Source organism: Aptenodytes patagonicus, chromosome 15 (assembly GCF_965638725.1).
Source record: "Aptenodytes patagonicus chromosome 15, bAptPat1.pri.cur, whole genome shotgun sequence".
Taxonomy (NCBI): domain Eukaryota; kingdom Metazoa; phylum Chordata; class Aves; order Sphenisciformes; family Spheniscidae; genus Aptenodytes; species Aptenodytes patagonicus.
In genome coordinates, this window is record NC_134963.1 from 13,104,214 (window position 1) to 13,119,847 (window position 15,634).

The 15,634-nt window shown below is 40.0% G+C and overlaps 1 protein-coding gene across 1 annotated transcript in view; it reads left to right on the forward strand.

Annotated features, from left to right (window-relative positions):
- The first annotated feature begins 7,933 nt into the window (after positions 1–7,933).
- Positions 7,934–15,634, forward strand: part of CIT (citron rho-interacting serine/threonine kinase) — a 74,309-nt gene continuing 66,608 nt past the window's right edge. The window contains exons 1-7 of the mRNA XM_076353365.1: positions 7,934–8,029; positions 8,792–8,933; positions 10,196–10,371; positions 11,710–11,811; positions 12,027–12,169; positions 13,115–13,208; positions 14,602–14,805. Of these exons, the coding sequence (XP_076209480.1) occupies positions 7,934–8,029; positions 8,792–8,933; positions 10,196–10,371; positions 11,710–11,811; positions 12,027–12,169; positions 13,115–13,208; positions 14,602–14,805 (957 nt within the window). The remainder of the gene's footprint in view (positions 8,030–8,791; positions 8,934–10,195; positions 10,372–11,709; positions 11,812–12,026; positions 12,170–13,114; positions 13,209–14,601; positions 14,806–15,634) is intronic.

Consider the following 15,634-nt stretch of genomic DNA (forward strand, 5'->3'; position numbering starts at 1 on the left):
GTAAAGTATTTCTTGGCCTCCAAGCAAACAGTATAGAACTAATTCTAGAAGAATTAAATAAAGTAACATGTAGGCTGTCATTGCTGAGTTCTTCAAGACAGGAATGAACACACCCACTCAGAGCAAGAACATCTTAGATCTGTAAAGTACCAAAATCGTGATTCTAAATTAAAAAATAGACAGGCAATCATATCTAAATTTCTTTTAGTCTTACCTGGAAGAGTCCTTCTACATTCAAGCTGTCATTGCCTCATCTGATGCTTTTATTTATACCCTGAACAAAGTGCTACTATTGTTCTTTTCTACCCTATTAATTCTTGCCACCATGCCTATAAGGCTACAGTGCACAGATTATTGTTTACTGGAATCTTTGGAATAAATCTTCAAAAGAAAAAAGATAGAATTTCTTTCAAGTTCAGTTATATGAAGAAGCCAAGTCTACCTCTGTATCTCAATTCACCAGAGTTAGTAAAAAGTTGGGTTTTTTTTTAAAAAAAAGAGCTTACATAATTTTAACAGACATATTTTGCTTAATCTATTTTAATACTTAATTTTGATGCTTCAGTCTGACAGTATTTGTTTTACTAAACTGTAGGTAAGTGTGAGTGGTTTTATTTTGCTTTTAGATAACAAATCTTGGAACTCTGTAGTACGCTGTAGCTACATCTGTCAGCCAACACTGGGCTGCAGGAAAGCACCTTATACTTCCCATTGACTTCTACAGCAGAGACGACTGGAGCAACTGCCTCAGTGTGTGGATTTGATATGAGCAGGCTCTTCCTAACTGAACTGTAGTTTGCAACTGGCATTGAACTGACCTATTTAAAAAAAACCACACTACCAACCAACCCTGTTTCAAAAAGGGGGATGTTTTCCACTCCAGTGGAAAACTGATTTAGCGATGCTTCCCTCCCCAGATGGCTGCCTGCCATTTTGTTACCTAGTGTAGTTTCAACATCAGTCTAACCTTATTTATTCCAGAAAACTCCAAACAATAACTAGACCTGTTCTCCCCAAAATCACAATGGTATAGCGACATATGAGTATCTTTCAACGCCATCTAGCTAGCTCCTAAATTAATTCACATTCTTACACCTTTCTGGAAGTCAGCCAAAGAGATTTATGGGTATGCATGGCTCCGCTACTCATCAGTATTGGATAGGGAGATGTCTGTCTGGCACATCTCTGTTTCTGGCTGATCTCAGCGACAGAGATCAACTAAAAGCCTACTACTTCTATTAAGACACAATGAATCTTTTTGGGCTCTTTCCCTTGATGACGGTCAGATTTCCAGTTTCCGAATATAGTGCACAGACTGGATTGAGTCAGAAATTCTTTCACCACAAATCAGGATACAGAGTGTTCTGCAGCCCACAGGAGGGTGGGGAATGCCAGGTTTCTAAATGGAATTCCAACACACGGCAATGAAGCGCTGATGACCATCCCACAAGCAAGCAAATTATTGTTTGTTGATTTAAGGCAAGGGAAAAGTCCTCCTGTGAACATCTAGAATTCATTTGTCTTAGGACCAATGTAAAATCAAATTCTAATAGTAAGTTTTAATTGTGCTCTCAAAAGAATTTGGTATCTTCACTATAAAGGTATCTCAGTTCATATCTTCTTCTGGAATCTAGGTAAAATGTAATTTGGTATGGCCATCTTTTACATGATTACCATATCTAAATTCCAGAGTAACTGAGTATTTTGTTATATGCAATTCCCAGATGATAAACTGCACCTGTCCCATTCTAGGTTTTATCTTCTAAAACAGAGTTCAACATTGCCTTCCTTTCCACGTCAATGACACCATGCAAGTAGTCCTTTAGCTACATTTAAAACAAAACGTTTATTATAGTTGCTCAGATACTTTGTCAGTTTTGCTTTAATTAAGCCCCTGTCACTTGTTGCTCTGCAACATATAATTCCCATTAAGTCATGACAAATTTAGTTTTCAGCAGCTCCAGGAGATGTTAATGTGAACACATCAATATTCATGTGTCTTGACAGATCGTGAGGTTTAATAAATTGCTTTCTATAAAACAATTTTTGTGGAATCAGGGGTGTTCCTGTGATAGCACAAAGGAAGCCTGAAGCTAAGTAAAAGATCATTTGCTTTTCACTGCATCTAAAAATTAATAAATTATTTCTCCAGTAAGTAATGAAGTGTTTGTTTTAGGATAAATATAAAAAAAATTAACATGGAAGACAGTTAGGATGAAAAAAGCGCTTCACTTTCATGTGGTTAAATGCTCAGTTTGCGTATAAAAAGGATTGTTAGTGACCCAACGCAGTTACCATTTCATTTTGGTCACACCAGAAATTCAGCATGATTATGTTGTGGCTTAGAGAAATTCAACATAGGGCTGTCTGTTAGGGGAGTTTGGTAAGAAAACGTGGGTAGTCCCTGAAGAGTGTGTGCTGGAATGGGGAATCCTCAGAACTGGGATTAGGTCTGAAGAGCATCACGTGTCTGTGTGCATTTTTAGAAATAAATAAAAAGATAGATGATGGCTATGTATCTAATAGGAAGGCTACCATGTGTATTTAAAACACTATTTTAATGGATTTTACTTCTGTAAATATGAAGAAAATAAAAACAACGTATAACCCCCCCAGTGAACATCAGTAATAATATAATACTATTATTAGCATATAGCTGATACAAACAAAAAAGGCCTTTAATATTTCAATCAAAATAATCTTCAAGAATATTATCGGATGTATCTCTGTACCTAACTTCTAGTGGAAGTCTATGGAAAAAACACCTAACAGCCATTTAGGTCTTTTAAAGTTTCATTTCCTTTCTGCTTATCCTAGGAGAATGACTGCAGAGTGGTCTTTTTCCAAAAATTCTAAGGAGGAAATTAAAAATACTGCAGAAGGAAAGAGTATCATTGTTTTCCTGGCAATTCTTTCTCTTTGGCTGCATATATTCTCCGAAAAGGAATTTACTTACCTCTTCCATAACTGTTATTCCTGAAGATGTACTGTGCAAATATTTATATCCCCTGTAGTTTGCACGACTATTGCATCTAGGTTGGCTATTTTGTGATAGTTTGGGAAAACAAAGTGGAAAAAAATGTGCCTAGGATCTAAGGATTATTTAGGTCCAATTAAACAATGGTGAGAGCTACTATTAGCAAGGGTTTATGACAGTATTCAAGTCAGCCAAGTTTAACCCTTTATTTTGATGCAGAAAGTGATAACCCAGCTATGATCAGGGTTAGGGCTAGGAAAAAAAATTGGAAAAGCTTGGTTTATTACAGGATCTTTTAAATACTCGTGAGTTAGAGAAAGGCATAGAGCTGATAAGGGATAATTCCGGCTTTGTTTTCATACGCATATAGATTAGCTATGGTAAAGGCCAGCCATAACATTCAACAAAAGAATCACTGAAGAACACGATTTATTTCTGGGGTCCACATACTCTAGAAGCCTAGGTTGCAAACTGCTACCAGGGTGCATAGACGGATTAGCATTAAAATTTGGAAACAACAGAGCTGAAGAGATTTCCAGGGCAGGACAATGTTGTGGTTTAACCTCAGTCGGCAACCGAGTACCACACAGCCGCTCGCTCACTCCTCCCCCCGCCGCCCTGTGGGATGGGGGAGAGAATCGGAAGAGCACAAGTGAGAAAAACTCGTGGGTTGAGATAAAAACAGTTTAATAATTGAAATAGAATAATAGTAACAATAAGAATAATAATGTAGTAATAATAATAATAATACACAAAGCAAGTGATGCACAGTGCAATTGCTCACCACCCGCCGACCGATGCCCAGCCAGTCCCCGAGCAGCGGCCCCCCCCGGCCAGCTTTCCCCAGTTGATGTACTGAGCATGATGTCCCATGGTATGGAATGTCCCTTTGGCCAGTTTGGCTGTGCCCCCCCCCAGCTTCTTGTGCACCTCCAGCCTTCTCAGTCGGTAGAGCATGGGAAGCTGGAAAGTCCTTGACTAGTGTAAGCACTACCTAGCAACAACTAAAACATCGGTGTGTTATCAACTTTGTTCTCACCCTAAATCCAAAACACAGCACTGTACCAGCTACTAGGAAGGAAATTAACTCTATCCCAGCCGAAACCAGGACAGACAAAAAAATAGGAGTTCTTTGGTCATGCTTAGCTCTTAGAATTGTGAGAACACAAGCCTTTTTTATTACCTTCTAGCCATATGCAAATCTGAGGAAGTTAGCTTCCTGGGAGCAGTCATGAGTGTCTTGCTGCTCCAAAGATATTTAAGAGTGATGCTGCTGTAAATACAGAAGTTCACAGCCAGATGGTGTTAGGGGGGATTTGGCATCTCTCTGCCCATTAAAATATGGCGATGTTAGTTTGGATGAGAATCTGAGTGCCAGGTTCTGGGCAAAAAGTTGGCATACCTACAGGCCTGATCTTTTACATTTACTTAGTGTCTTAGACCCCGAGCAAGCCTGAAGGGTGTTACAGTGACAAGCAATCTTTGGAAGGTGGTCACCTTGGTGCACTATACAACAGCATGAGGGAGGAGAATGTTGGCCGAGGAAATAAAGGGAACCCCCTACTCATAATAAAAAAAAAGCCAAACAGATGGTAACCAATTCAATGCATGGCGAGATGTCAAAACACGTTGAACACTATATTGGGACCTGTTTAGGGAAAATCATAGAGCTATTTATTCTCTTACGCTTTTGAATGACCTATTAATTTAATAGTAGGGAATAAGCCCTTGTTTTGTACAACTGGAGGTCTGCTGATGATCCTTCAAGTTAAGTGAGGTTATCCACAGGAGTAGCTGCCAAGATCAAGAAGTGATATATAATTTGACCGTTACAAAGACAAAGAAGTAGTGTACTATGATTGCTCTTGATAAAAATACCAAAAGTATGAAGGAATCATCACTTTCACTCTGAAGACTTCAGATCACCAATTTAAAGAAAAATGGAATACATTATATTTTACCTGAGACATCGGAAATGGGTACTGAGGTTTTATCACTGAAACTGCACAGCTTTTCTCTCTCTCCTCTACTCCCTCCATCTGCCACTTCAGCTTCTTTTCTTAATGTTTGGTAACAGTTCTGGTGCAGCTGTATTTTTTTGCTACTATTTCATTTTGCTAGTAGACATTCTTGTTTATGTGAGTCTTTTACACAGCGACAAAGAAGAAAAAAACAGTAAGTGATCTTCCGCCACGTGGCTGCTCCTAGCAAAATATGTGCTTAAGGGCCTTCTTGCAGGGAACTGATCTAACTTGAGTCCTCACCTAAATTTTGAGGAAAACTGAATCTGTCCCAAAGAATGAACAGCCAGCTTCCTTAATTGCAAGCACTCAACGGTACACAAACAAGGAAATCCTTATTTGGGAAGATTAAGTTATAAACATGAAAATTGTAGCAACTAAACTCATACTCTAGGTGAACCTTCTGGGCAGTTGAGAGGCCGGTCAGATAACTGAGGCAGACCTGTTAGCCAAGAAGGGCTGTGCAACGCACCCGGCTGGTCAAACCAATTTGGGATATCGTGTGGGCGTCCCAGAAGTAGTGTTCGTGTTGTAGAAGGGAAAGGGTAGCCTAACGTGGATGAGAGGAAACCTTTAACGACCCATCTCCTCATCCAGTTTGTGGATCAGCTGTTCTACACCACCCTGCAGAAAAGATGGAAAGAGAATCAGCCACACCTTGTTATTTGAACGCAATATGGAAATGAGCTGTCAGAAGGAGAACCCAGCTCTTTTGCTTCCCCCACTTTCTAAATCTAAACTAATGTGCAGACATGGTAAATTCTCGAGTGGCATTAGAAACAGTGTGGATATTTAACAGTAATTTTGGCAGTTAAAAGAGAGAGGGCTAATGGCATTTGTGCAGAAGGGGAAAGGCAGAGGAGCCTAAAGTTCTCCTCCTAGTTTGGATGTCAGACAATGAGACTCGACCAAAATCTAGGACATGTACCCTTAGACGTGATAGGGTTCCAGGTATCAAGGCAGGATGCGGTATTTTACTAAAATGCACTAGCATGAAAATTGACTGGTTTACGAAAAGGAAGCTCTTTATTGTGCTTCTTTTTAAGAGCTGATCTCTCCTGTGCAATGCCGTTGCGGATGAGACCTAGACAATGACAGTGCTCTGAATGGAATCCCAAGAGCAAACTGGCAGTGCAGGTGGTGGACAATAAATCAATTTTAACAACTCTTTCAGGTTTAATCTTGAAATGAACCCGTATATGTAAGTTTGAGACAAGAAATACACCAAACATACGTCAGTGTTCCAGGGGTGGACTGGAAGAGCTGGAAGGAAGCACAAATCTGTAAAGTGATTTGTATAAAGTCATAATATAAGGTAATGCACTGATGGATTTATTATCAGCTAGATGCCAAGCCAGTATTAGCTTAATTAAAATGACTGCTGGATAGCAAAACATCTTGTTTTATGTCACTACACAGCCACATGATTATTTTTAAGGAACCCCATCACCTAGACTTCTGTTACCAGCTTAAATCCTGCCAAGACACTGTGTAACAATGAACTGTACTTCGAAATAGCATCCTGTTTTGCATAACTGTGATGTTTGCAGATAGCATCGATGCTTCATGCTGATGTTCTCCACTGACATCACTGTACTGATCCATTGTTAACAAGGTCATGCTGCATTCCCGCTTCGCATTTTGATGAATGGCACGTAGGCGCTTTGGAGGGGATGCCGAGCTGGAACATTTTCACCGATACTTCACTTGAAAGCTAATTACCCTATACGTGAATAAAATGACTGCACGTATCACAAAAAAAAAGGGGGGCACACACACACATATAAAGGTCAAAGAAGCATTTTAGAGAGGAAATTTTAAAGCTTCTGAAAACATTTTTATTTCCCCTCTGGCTGTCCTACCTGGCAGTTAGCTGCTGCCAACTATGACGTCTAGTCTACGGTTGAGCCAGCTCCAGTTAGAACTATTAAGAATGAGTCATTTTTGCCTTTCAAGATTTGGCAAAGAAAAGAAGAGGTGAAATACAGGACAAGCGGCGAACACCTTACGGGAAGAAAACCGCGGGAGCCGAGCAGCACCCGAGTGACAGCACACGGCAGCCTCCCACAGCCGCGACCTGGCACAGCTCGTCCCCACCTGAAGGCTACCGGGGCCCTGCCTTGCCTTTCCCTTCACCTCCCCCGCTCCCCCCCCCCCGGCCGAGCGATGATGGCCCCTCGCGGCCTCCCCACCCCACCCCGCGTGAGCGAGCGGCTGCCAGGCCCGGAGCGGAGCGGGGGAAGCCCCGCGCCCCCCCCCCCGCGGCACCGGCCCCCTCAGGGGCGGGCAGGCCGGACAGACGGCCGACTTGACGGTTAAAACCGTTAACCGCGCCCGCCCCGCTCGCGCGAGTGACGCGCAGCCGACGTCCCCAGGGGGCCTTAGCCGCGCCTCTAGGAAGGCCGCGCCTCGTGACGACTGCGCTCCCGCCAGACCGGCCTCGGGATTGGCTGAAGGCGGGGGCGCTTGGTGCGCGTCATCGGAAGTGATGGTCGCCGGGATACGCCCTTCGCTCCGTTCAAACCTGGGTGGCGGTAAAGCGGGGCGGCAGGTGGGGAGAGCGGCGCGGGGGGTTGTGGGATGGCTGGAGGCCGGGGCGGGCGCCGCCGGCGCTGAGGGGAGGCCGGGGCAGCGGCTGTGGGGGCGCGGGCTCCTCTGGCGCCGCGAACCGCAAACGCCGCCGTCTGGGGGGCTCTGCACCGCCAGGGTTTGTCTTCCGTCTGCAGCGTTTCCCTCTCCCCGCCTTTCCCAGAAAACGCGTTAATTGCTGTTACACTCCGGATGCGTTCAAACTTGCTACTTTCGATAAATGTTGTCTCCAAGGAAATACAAATGTTGCTTAAATTATACCCCCCCACCCCCTTTGTTATTGCCTCTGCTTGAAAGTCCCGGCTCTCTTTTTCAGGTGATCTTTTCTACAAGATAATCTGTAAAGATGTTGAAGTTTAAATGCGGCGCCCGAAATCTGGTAGAGGCAGGACCGATGGAGCCCATCACCAGCCGAATTTCTCGGCTAAATCTGCTCTTTCAGGTAAAGAGCATCTGGCGTGGGATTACTGATCTCGGTTTCGTTGGTGTCCATACCCAGCGTATCAAAATACGGTTTTGCTTGTTCATGTGGGCACTCAAAGTGTGCCTGTGCGGTCCTTTGGAGGAAGGGGTAAAAGAAGGGGATAACTTGTTGAAGTTCAAAGCGTGTATCTAGTTTGCACAAAGCTCAGTGGAGAGTAGCTGGTCTTATATTTATGTGCATCTGTTAATGTTTTAGCCTGAGTGGATTTTCCCACATAAAGATGAAATGTTGCATCCTGTGCCCTGTAATCTGTAGTTTTTTCATGGGTGATGTAGCTGAGGGTTTGTCATGAGATGGATTTACCTAACCAGCTGCTATTTGATCATCTGAGGTTCAGCAGTTTTTCATTCTAGAGCTAACGTTGATACTGATTGCTTAAACTATTTGTACCGTGAGAAAAAACACATGGTACAATGTCAAGAAAAAAGCCACTCTGATCAGAGTCATCAGTAGGACATAGATAGTTTCAAGAAAGCTGTGATTTGAACTTTAACAATCTTTAAAGGATTGTTTTGTCTAAAAGTAAAATACCTGTAACAGCTATTACAGATAGACATAGTTGATATATTTACCTCACACTTCTGCATCATTTGTCTAATTTCTGAAGTAGTGATTTTTTAAAATGGATAATATATAATCTGCTCTATACATATGTTATTGATTTGAGGATTTTCATTGTTGTCTGAGACTCCATCTGCTGTTGCTTCTTTTTTTTTCCAGGGGAAGCCACTCTTTGTGACTCAACAGCAGATGTCTCCTCTCTCCCGGGAAGGCATCCTTGATTCTTTATTCGTTCTTTTTGAAGAATGCAGAAACCCCGCTTTAATGAAAATTAAACATGTTGGCAACTTTGTCAAGAAGTGTAAGTTTGTTTAGACTAATTTTCAGGTGTCATTTTAAAAGGTATTGCTTAAGAATCTGAATGCTTAAGTAATGCTTTAGTTGCTTTGATTCATTAATGATTGTAACCCAGGACTTTGAGCATCAGACTTTTTGTGGACAGACCCAACATTGCAAAGGGGACCTTGGCAATCTTAGTAGGGCTTTGTTCAGGTCCAAAAAGGTCAAATGCAAGTGGCTTCTGAAGTGCTGTGACTTGAATGTGCATCCTTCCTAGTCTGTACTATATTTATAGTTGAGGAGTCACTGTCTTTAAGTGTCCAAGTACTGCATACAGCAAAGCTCCAAGTCTGCACGGTAGAAGGATGTCAGAAGTTGAGAGCAGGACAGTGACTAGAGGTATGAGGAAAAAAGAGATCTAGAGAGAAATTTGGTAATACTTGGCTCTTTCAGTTTGAAGTAATCTTTTGGTTTGCATGCGTTATCCAAATTTTGCATGTGTAGCTTGTAAATAGTAATTCTGTCCTTCAGAAATATAATTTCTAATGGAGTAGATACTTTACTGATTCTTTGCGCAGATTCTTTGCGGTGGGGGAGGTTCATCAATTTTCCATTAAGTTATACCAGAAAGCCGTTTGGTTAAAAGTAACTTACCATGCCCTCTATAATAGTTCCATCCAACAGTTTCTAGATATTATTAGCAGAGAGTAATTTTCTGCTAGTCTGAAGAATTTTTAGAACAATCTACAGAGAGCAATTGATTGTCATAGTGCATGCTGGTTGAAACTAGTCAATGGAAAACTTGAATGGAATATCTGAAATAAAACGTCTGTGGTTATTTGTTAGACAATAGACTAGTGCCTCCCACAGGCAGAGGAGAAAACCATGCCACTTGACTTGTAGCACTCAGCTGGGTAAAGCCCTCATTTAGAGCATACACTTTGTATCGGTAAAGGATGGTTGGAAAGAAATTGGAAACAAAAGAGGCTATCGGCCTATGATGTTATGAATGGGACAGAATTATGGTTGCTATGGGAACCGTCTTACCATTTCCCGATTCTTTTGTATGTACCATATTTCAGTCTTAACTATGCCTTAATACAGTCTTTTTCTAGTTCTTATGCATACTGTTTTTTTTAAGAAGCATATTCTGGAATGATTTAACATTTCTTGAGAGTCTGGAACTAACTACTTTTTTTTTTTGTTTTATTCCCCATTTATGATGCTGTGTTCGTTATGAAATGCCAGTTGGCTAATGTAAAAATAAGTGTTTTATTTTTATAGATGCAGAGACTATAGCTGAATTAAGGGAACTGCAACCCAGTGTGAAGGATTTTGAAGTAAAGAGCGTGGTTGGCTGTGGTCACTTTGCAGATGTAAAAGTAGTAAGAGAGAAAGTTACTGGTGATGTATATGCTATGAAGGTGATGAGCAAGGAGTCCTTGTTGGTGCAGGAGCATGTATGTATATCTTTCTGTTATGACAGTAGAACGATAAATTACAATTTATTGAACATTTCCTTTTTGTCACTACTATTAGAATTAAGTTAAAAATGTATCTTGAGAAGGATCATCCCATGTTTCAGTGAAGTAATATATTTGTATGTAGTTTTGCTGTGTTTAAAAGCCATTGTCATAGACCATGAATCTATTGGGTGAGGTGCCATCCGAAACAAAAAATGGCCCTTGTCTCAAAGAGCTTACCATCTAATTGCAAGACAACTAAAAACAGATGAAGAAAATACTGGATCAGTATTGATCAGCTTGATAATGGCTTGAATTTTCAGGCGATCTATTAATTAAGTTTTTTTTATTTTAAAGAGCGACATAGAATGTCAAGAGTGGGTGTGAAGGCAAACTGTGGTGACTGGATTTTTATGGAGAGCCTCTCACTAGCTTGAGAAATGTGTTACTTGAAAACTTAAAAAAGGGATAATGGAGGTTGTTATCATAGTTTGGTGAGAAACAGAAGTTAATCTTTCACTGACATGAGATAAGTAGAACAGAGATACTCCACGAAAGACCTTGTGAATTTATACAGCAATACCTACATCAGTTGTTCCCAATATTTGGTGCGGTTAGGTTGCTCCTGAGATCCCTTAGCATTGTTTGTGGCTATCAGAACTGAAGATAAACTAAAATTGCTCTTGCTGTGGCATAGGTTGACAAGAAAGCAAGGTATGATACTACCCTCAATATGACACTTGCTCAATCTTGTTGCGTGTGGGTCAGTGAAAGTAGGGAATGTTGATCTAAATGAACTAGCAGTATCTCTGTAATAAAATGAATTTTCTTGTTGTCTGGCTGCACATCTAAATAACTAAATCGTTGCTAGAGGATTTCAAGAAAGCCTTGTATTTTAATACCTTACAATGGATTTCTTACTGAATTAGCTGTAAGATGCTATCCCATAATTGCTCTAGCTTCTTTTTTGCTTGTCTGATTCTTTTGAGATTAGTTTTATTTTATTAGGGCCAGTCCAGATGAGGTCAACCAAGATTGCACTCCAGACTGGCAGACGCTTCACCAGTTTGAAAAGGGAGCTGGCCTTTGCAGGGACTATTCAGCTGAAAGCAAGCTAGACAACAGAAGGTGGGAGGGGAACGGAAAACACAAAGGAGTGAAATTACCTTTTTTTTAAGGTGCACATCACAAGGAAATAACATTTAATATTTTCTGTGTAATTATTTTGCGGTGGGTGCCTTTGGCACAGACTCAAATCTTTCTAATGCTAGGGGATTCTACTGTATTCTAACTCATTTTCATCATGATATAACCGAATGCTTCCTTTTTTTGTAGGTGTCATTTTTTGAGGAAGAACGCAGTATATTATCTCAGAGCACCAGTCCATGGATTCCACAGTTACAATATGCATTTCAAGACAGGAAAAATCTCTACTTGGTAATGCCTAGTCTTTGCTTCTTTTCTCTTCTATTGAACACTTATTGCCATTGTTATGTTGAAGAACAATGTGATGGTTGAAATGTGCACATCTTCTGTAAATTTTCCTGCATTACATGCAACTGTTTGATATGTGTCCGGTGTAATATGAAGGAGTTGAATGGAATGTCTTTTGTATATCTGGACTCTATCTGTTCCTTTAAAATTTTATGTAGGTTATGGAGTATCAGCCTGGAGGGGACTTACTGTCACTTTTAAACCGATATGAGGACCAACTAGATGAGAATATGGTGCAGTTTTATCTTGCAGAGTTGGTTTTAGCCATTCACAGTGTCCATCAGATGGGTTATGTACACCGGTAGGTAAAGGTTGCTTTGCGTTGCACGTAATATTTGATCAGTATCATTCCAGAAAAAGCGTTCTGGAGTGATGCATTCTTGTTTTTTTATATTCCGTCCTCTTTCAGGACAGTATTTCACATGCTGTAACAGAAGAGAAAATTAGAAAATTAATCAGACCTCAACTATAATTGTAGCTAAAGGCATTAACTTTGATGTAAAGTTCAAACTAATATCAAGAAAGGATTGTTACATATATTTTCTGGAGGCTTAGTAAAAAGAAGCCTTAATGTTGCACTATAAAAAAAATTAAAATCTTTTCCAGAGATTGTTGCTTTTAGCACCAAGTAGTATGGGAAATTAGTGTAATTGTTAAAACTTGTTGTGTGCTGATTGGTGAACAGGGCGGTATAGGATGTTGGAGTAGTTAAATATCACAGAGGTTTCTAAAGATCATATCAAGGCTTGAAGGCTGTTACTGTATGCATTTTCAAATCACGTTGGTGTTTAATAAATTTATTCCATTCTGAGGCTTTGGAAACGTTATGAAGTGTTTTATGTTCCAAGCAGCTGTAGTGGCTGCGCTTAGAGCATAGACTGCGGCTTTTTAATGCAAGGTAGCTGCCTGGATTTGAAAGATGTACAGAATAAGTTGTGAGGAGATTTGGGAAGAAAGCTACGTAATACTTCACTGTAACTCAGTTAGAATGTAGTCAAGGTGTGAAACCACCTTCTCTTTCCATCCTCTGTCAATAATTATTAACTTTCCATGAAATAAGGGGATCTTTACTACTTTCATGTTTGCTTGGAAACAGAACAACAGTTGGAAATAAGATTCCCACTTGTTAAGATTTTATGCAACTGAGCACACGGTTGAGCGTAGCTGAAAAGGGATGTCCTGTTGTCTAGATGTGACAGTGGGGAACGGTATGGAAAGGTACTGATTGCTTTCTTCTTGCTTACAGAGATATCAAACCAGAGAATGTTCTTGTTGACCGAACAGGACACATTAAACTGGTGGACTTTGGGTCAGCTGCCAAAATGACAGTGAACAAAATGGTAATAATGTGGATTTAAAATGGCTTGTTTGGATAGTCCAGTCAAAAAGGGAAAACTAACTTTATATCTGTTCCTTGATTACACCTTGTTCTTCTACCTTTCTTGTCCAATATGGAATCTATTCACAGTGGTATTTTTCCATTTATGAATGGCTTTTCATACATGAGCTTGAGTATCTTTTGCAGCTCTCAGTAGACATATATTTGCCTCTTAAAATTTTAATACGCAAGTAAGGTAAAGGCAAGTCTACTTTCTCATGGTGCTGCACTGCAATACAAAGTCATACTTCTAGAGATTCTTCCAACTGTTCAATGCTGTGTTTAAAGAAGGACATGGATTTATAATTGTTCATAACTGGACTGAAAACTGTGTTTGTAACTAAGGTGGCATAGTTTTGAAGACCGGGGAGCTCTTGATTGAAATGAGTCACATTCCAATGTTCTGGGCTTTACTCACCAGAAAGCACTATATTCAAAGCCGTGAGTCGGCTGAGTTTTTTATAAGTTGCTTGTAAATTTAGGTAACTGCATACAATTTCAAGTGATAATTTGAAATTAAAATATATCTGAGTGAGAATATGAAGCTCTATACCAGATTCCTGTCCTGGTTTACAATTTTCTTAGTATTGTGACTCTTAATATTCTGTTTTCTGTGTTCTTCCCTTTTCAGTACTTCTCTGCATTGCATTTTTCTTTTAATTTTTTTCTTCACATTATCTTTTCAGTCATCTTCAGGTTTTTGTGTTAGTCTGCCTGCTGTTTAGTTTCATCCTTTATGCCACTGAGTGCAAAAATGATTGCAGTTTTGGCTCCTGAATTACCTTTTCTAAGCACTCCAGAAATTCAAATACTAGTACTTTGCTGACCATGAACACAAGGTAAAAAAGTAGGGATGACGCAGAATGGAATGAGGGCAGGGAATATTTATGTCTAAATTTGACTATTTTTGAAATTCAGCTATGATGTCCCTGTTAATACCAGTTGAAGCAGTAGTGCTAGAGTACGTATACTGCTTAAAACATTAGCGTTTAGTAATCCTGTGCTTTTTGGAATGCCGCTTTTCTACTTGAGCTGTTTGCAGTTTCTAGTAACAGTTAGCTCTGATAATTTGACTCTTCTTTTTTTTATACCAAATAGCTTTCTTTCTGTTTGTTTATCAGCAGTTTCCTTTACCTTGCATTTTTTTGCTTAACAGCCTTGCTTAAAATTACTTACTTAAAATTCACTTGGAGGGCTGAAAACTGTGTCTAATTAAAAAAAAAAAACAAACAAAAAACAAACACCAAACCAAAAAAACCCCCCAAAACAAAACCCAAAAAACCAACCTGTTTTATTACCAAGATCACAATGAACAGAAAGTGCTGTAATTTCACTTGGTATATCTTTGCTTCTAGGTAAGTGCCAAGCTACCTGTTGGCACACCTGACTACATGGCACCAGAAATGCTAACGGGGTTGAATGGGGATGGCAAAGCTTCTTATGGTCCAGAATGTGACTGGTGGTCCCTAGGAGTCATTGCGTATGAAATGATTTATGGAAGATCTCCGTTCACTGAAGGGACTTCAGCAAAAACTTTCAATAACATCATGAACTTCCAGGTAGTAGAGAGAACCCCTTCCATGTTCTTGGGTAGAAAGGCTGTAACTAAAGATCGTGTTTTTACAGTTGAAAAAAGAGGCTTATGGCTGTCTCTTACTTTGTCATGTTCGTAAAATATTTAGAATATATGCTTTCTGTTGTTTTTATATGTCTCCGCATTGTAGATATCAAGTTATTTTTTGTAACAGGTGTTTAAAAATAGCCATCTGTGATGCATGAATTAAAAAAGATTTAGCTGTCCATCTTAGGCAACTATAATTGCAGCATCTCCAAAATAATCTAGAAAAGGGATTGAAAGGATGAATTGTGGATTGATAAAGTTCCTGAATCTTACTAAGTGTTTCTGGGTAGTAAAGACAAGGGCTAGCTATGAAGAGCTGCAGAAAGGCTTGAGGATATTGAGTGTCTGCATGATTAAAACATCATGTGAAATTTAGTGTAAATAAACTTAAACCAATGCATATGAAGGGAAAAGTATCCCTACTTTACCCAGTGGTGGGCTCAAGAACAGTATCTTGATGTTATAATCTATGCAAGTGTTAGTTTAGTTCTTGGTAGCAGTCCAAAAAGCAGCACATAGAATGGTAGGAGTTAGTAGGAAAGAAAAAAACCACGTGTATAGATGGGAGGAAGTGAACAAAGAATGCTTGCCCATTACCTCTTCTAATATGGGAATTAGGGGCATCAAATGAAAGTAGCCAGCAGTAATTACATTACAAACAAAAAAGGATACTTCATATGGCACATTCTCGCGCTGGGGAGCTCTTTGCCATAAGTTTGCAGCTACTGGATGTTTATATGGGTTCAAGGAGTGACGAGAAAAATCCA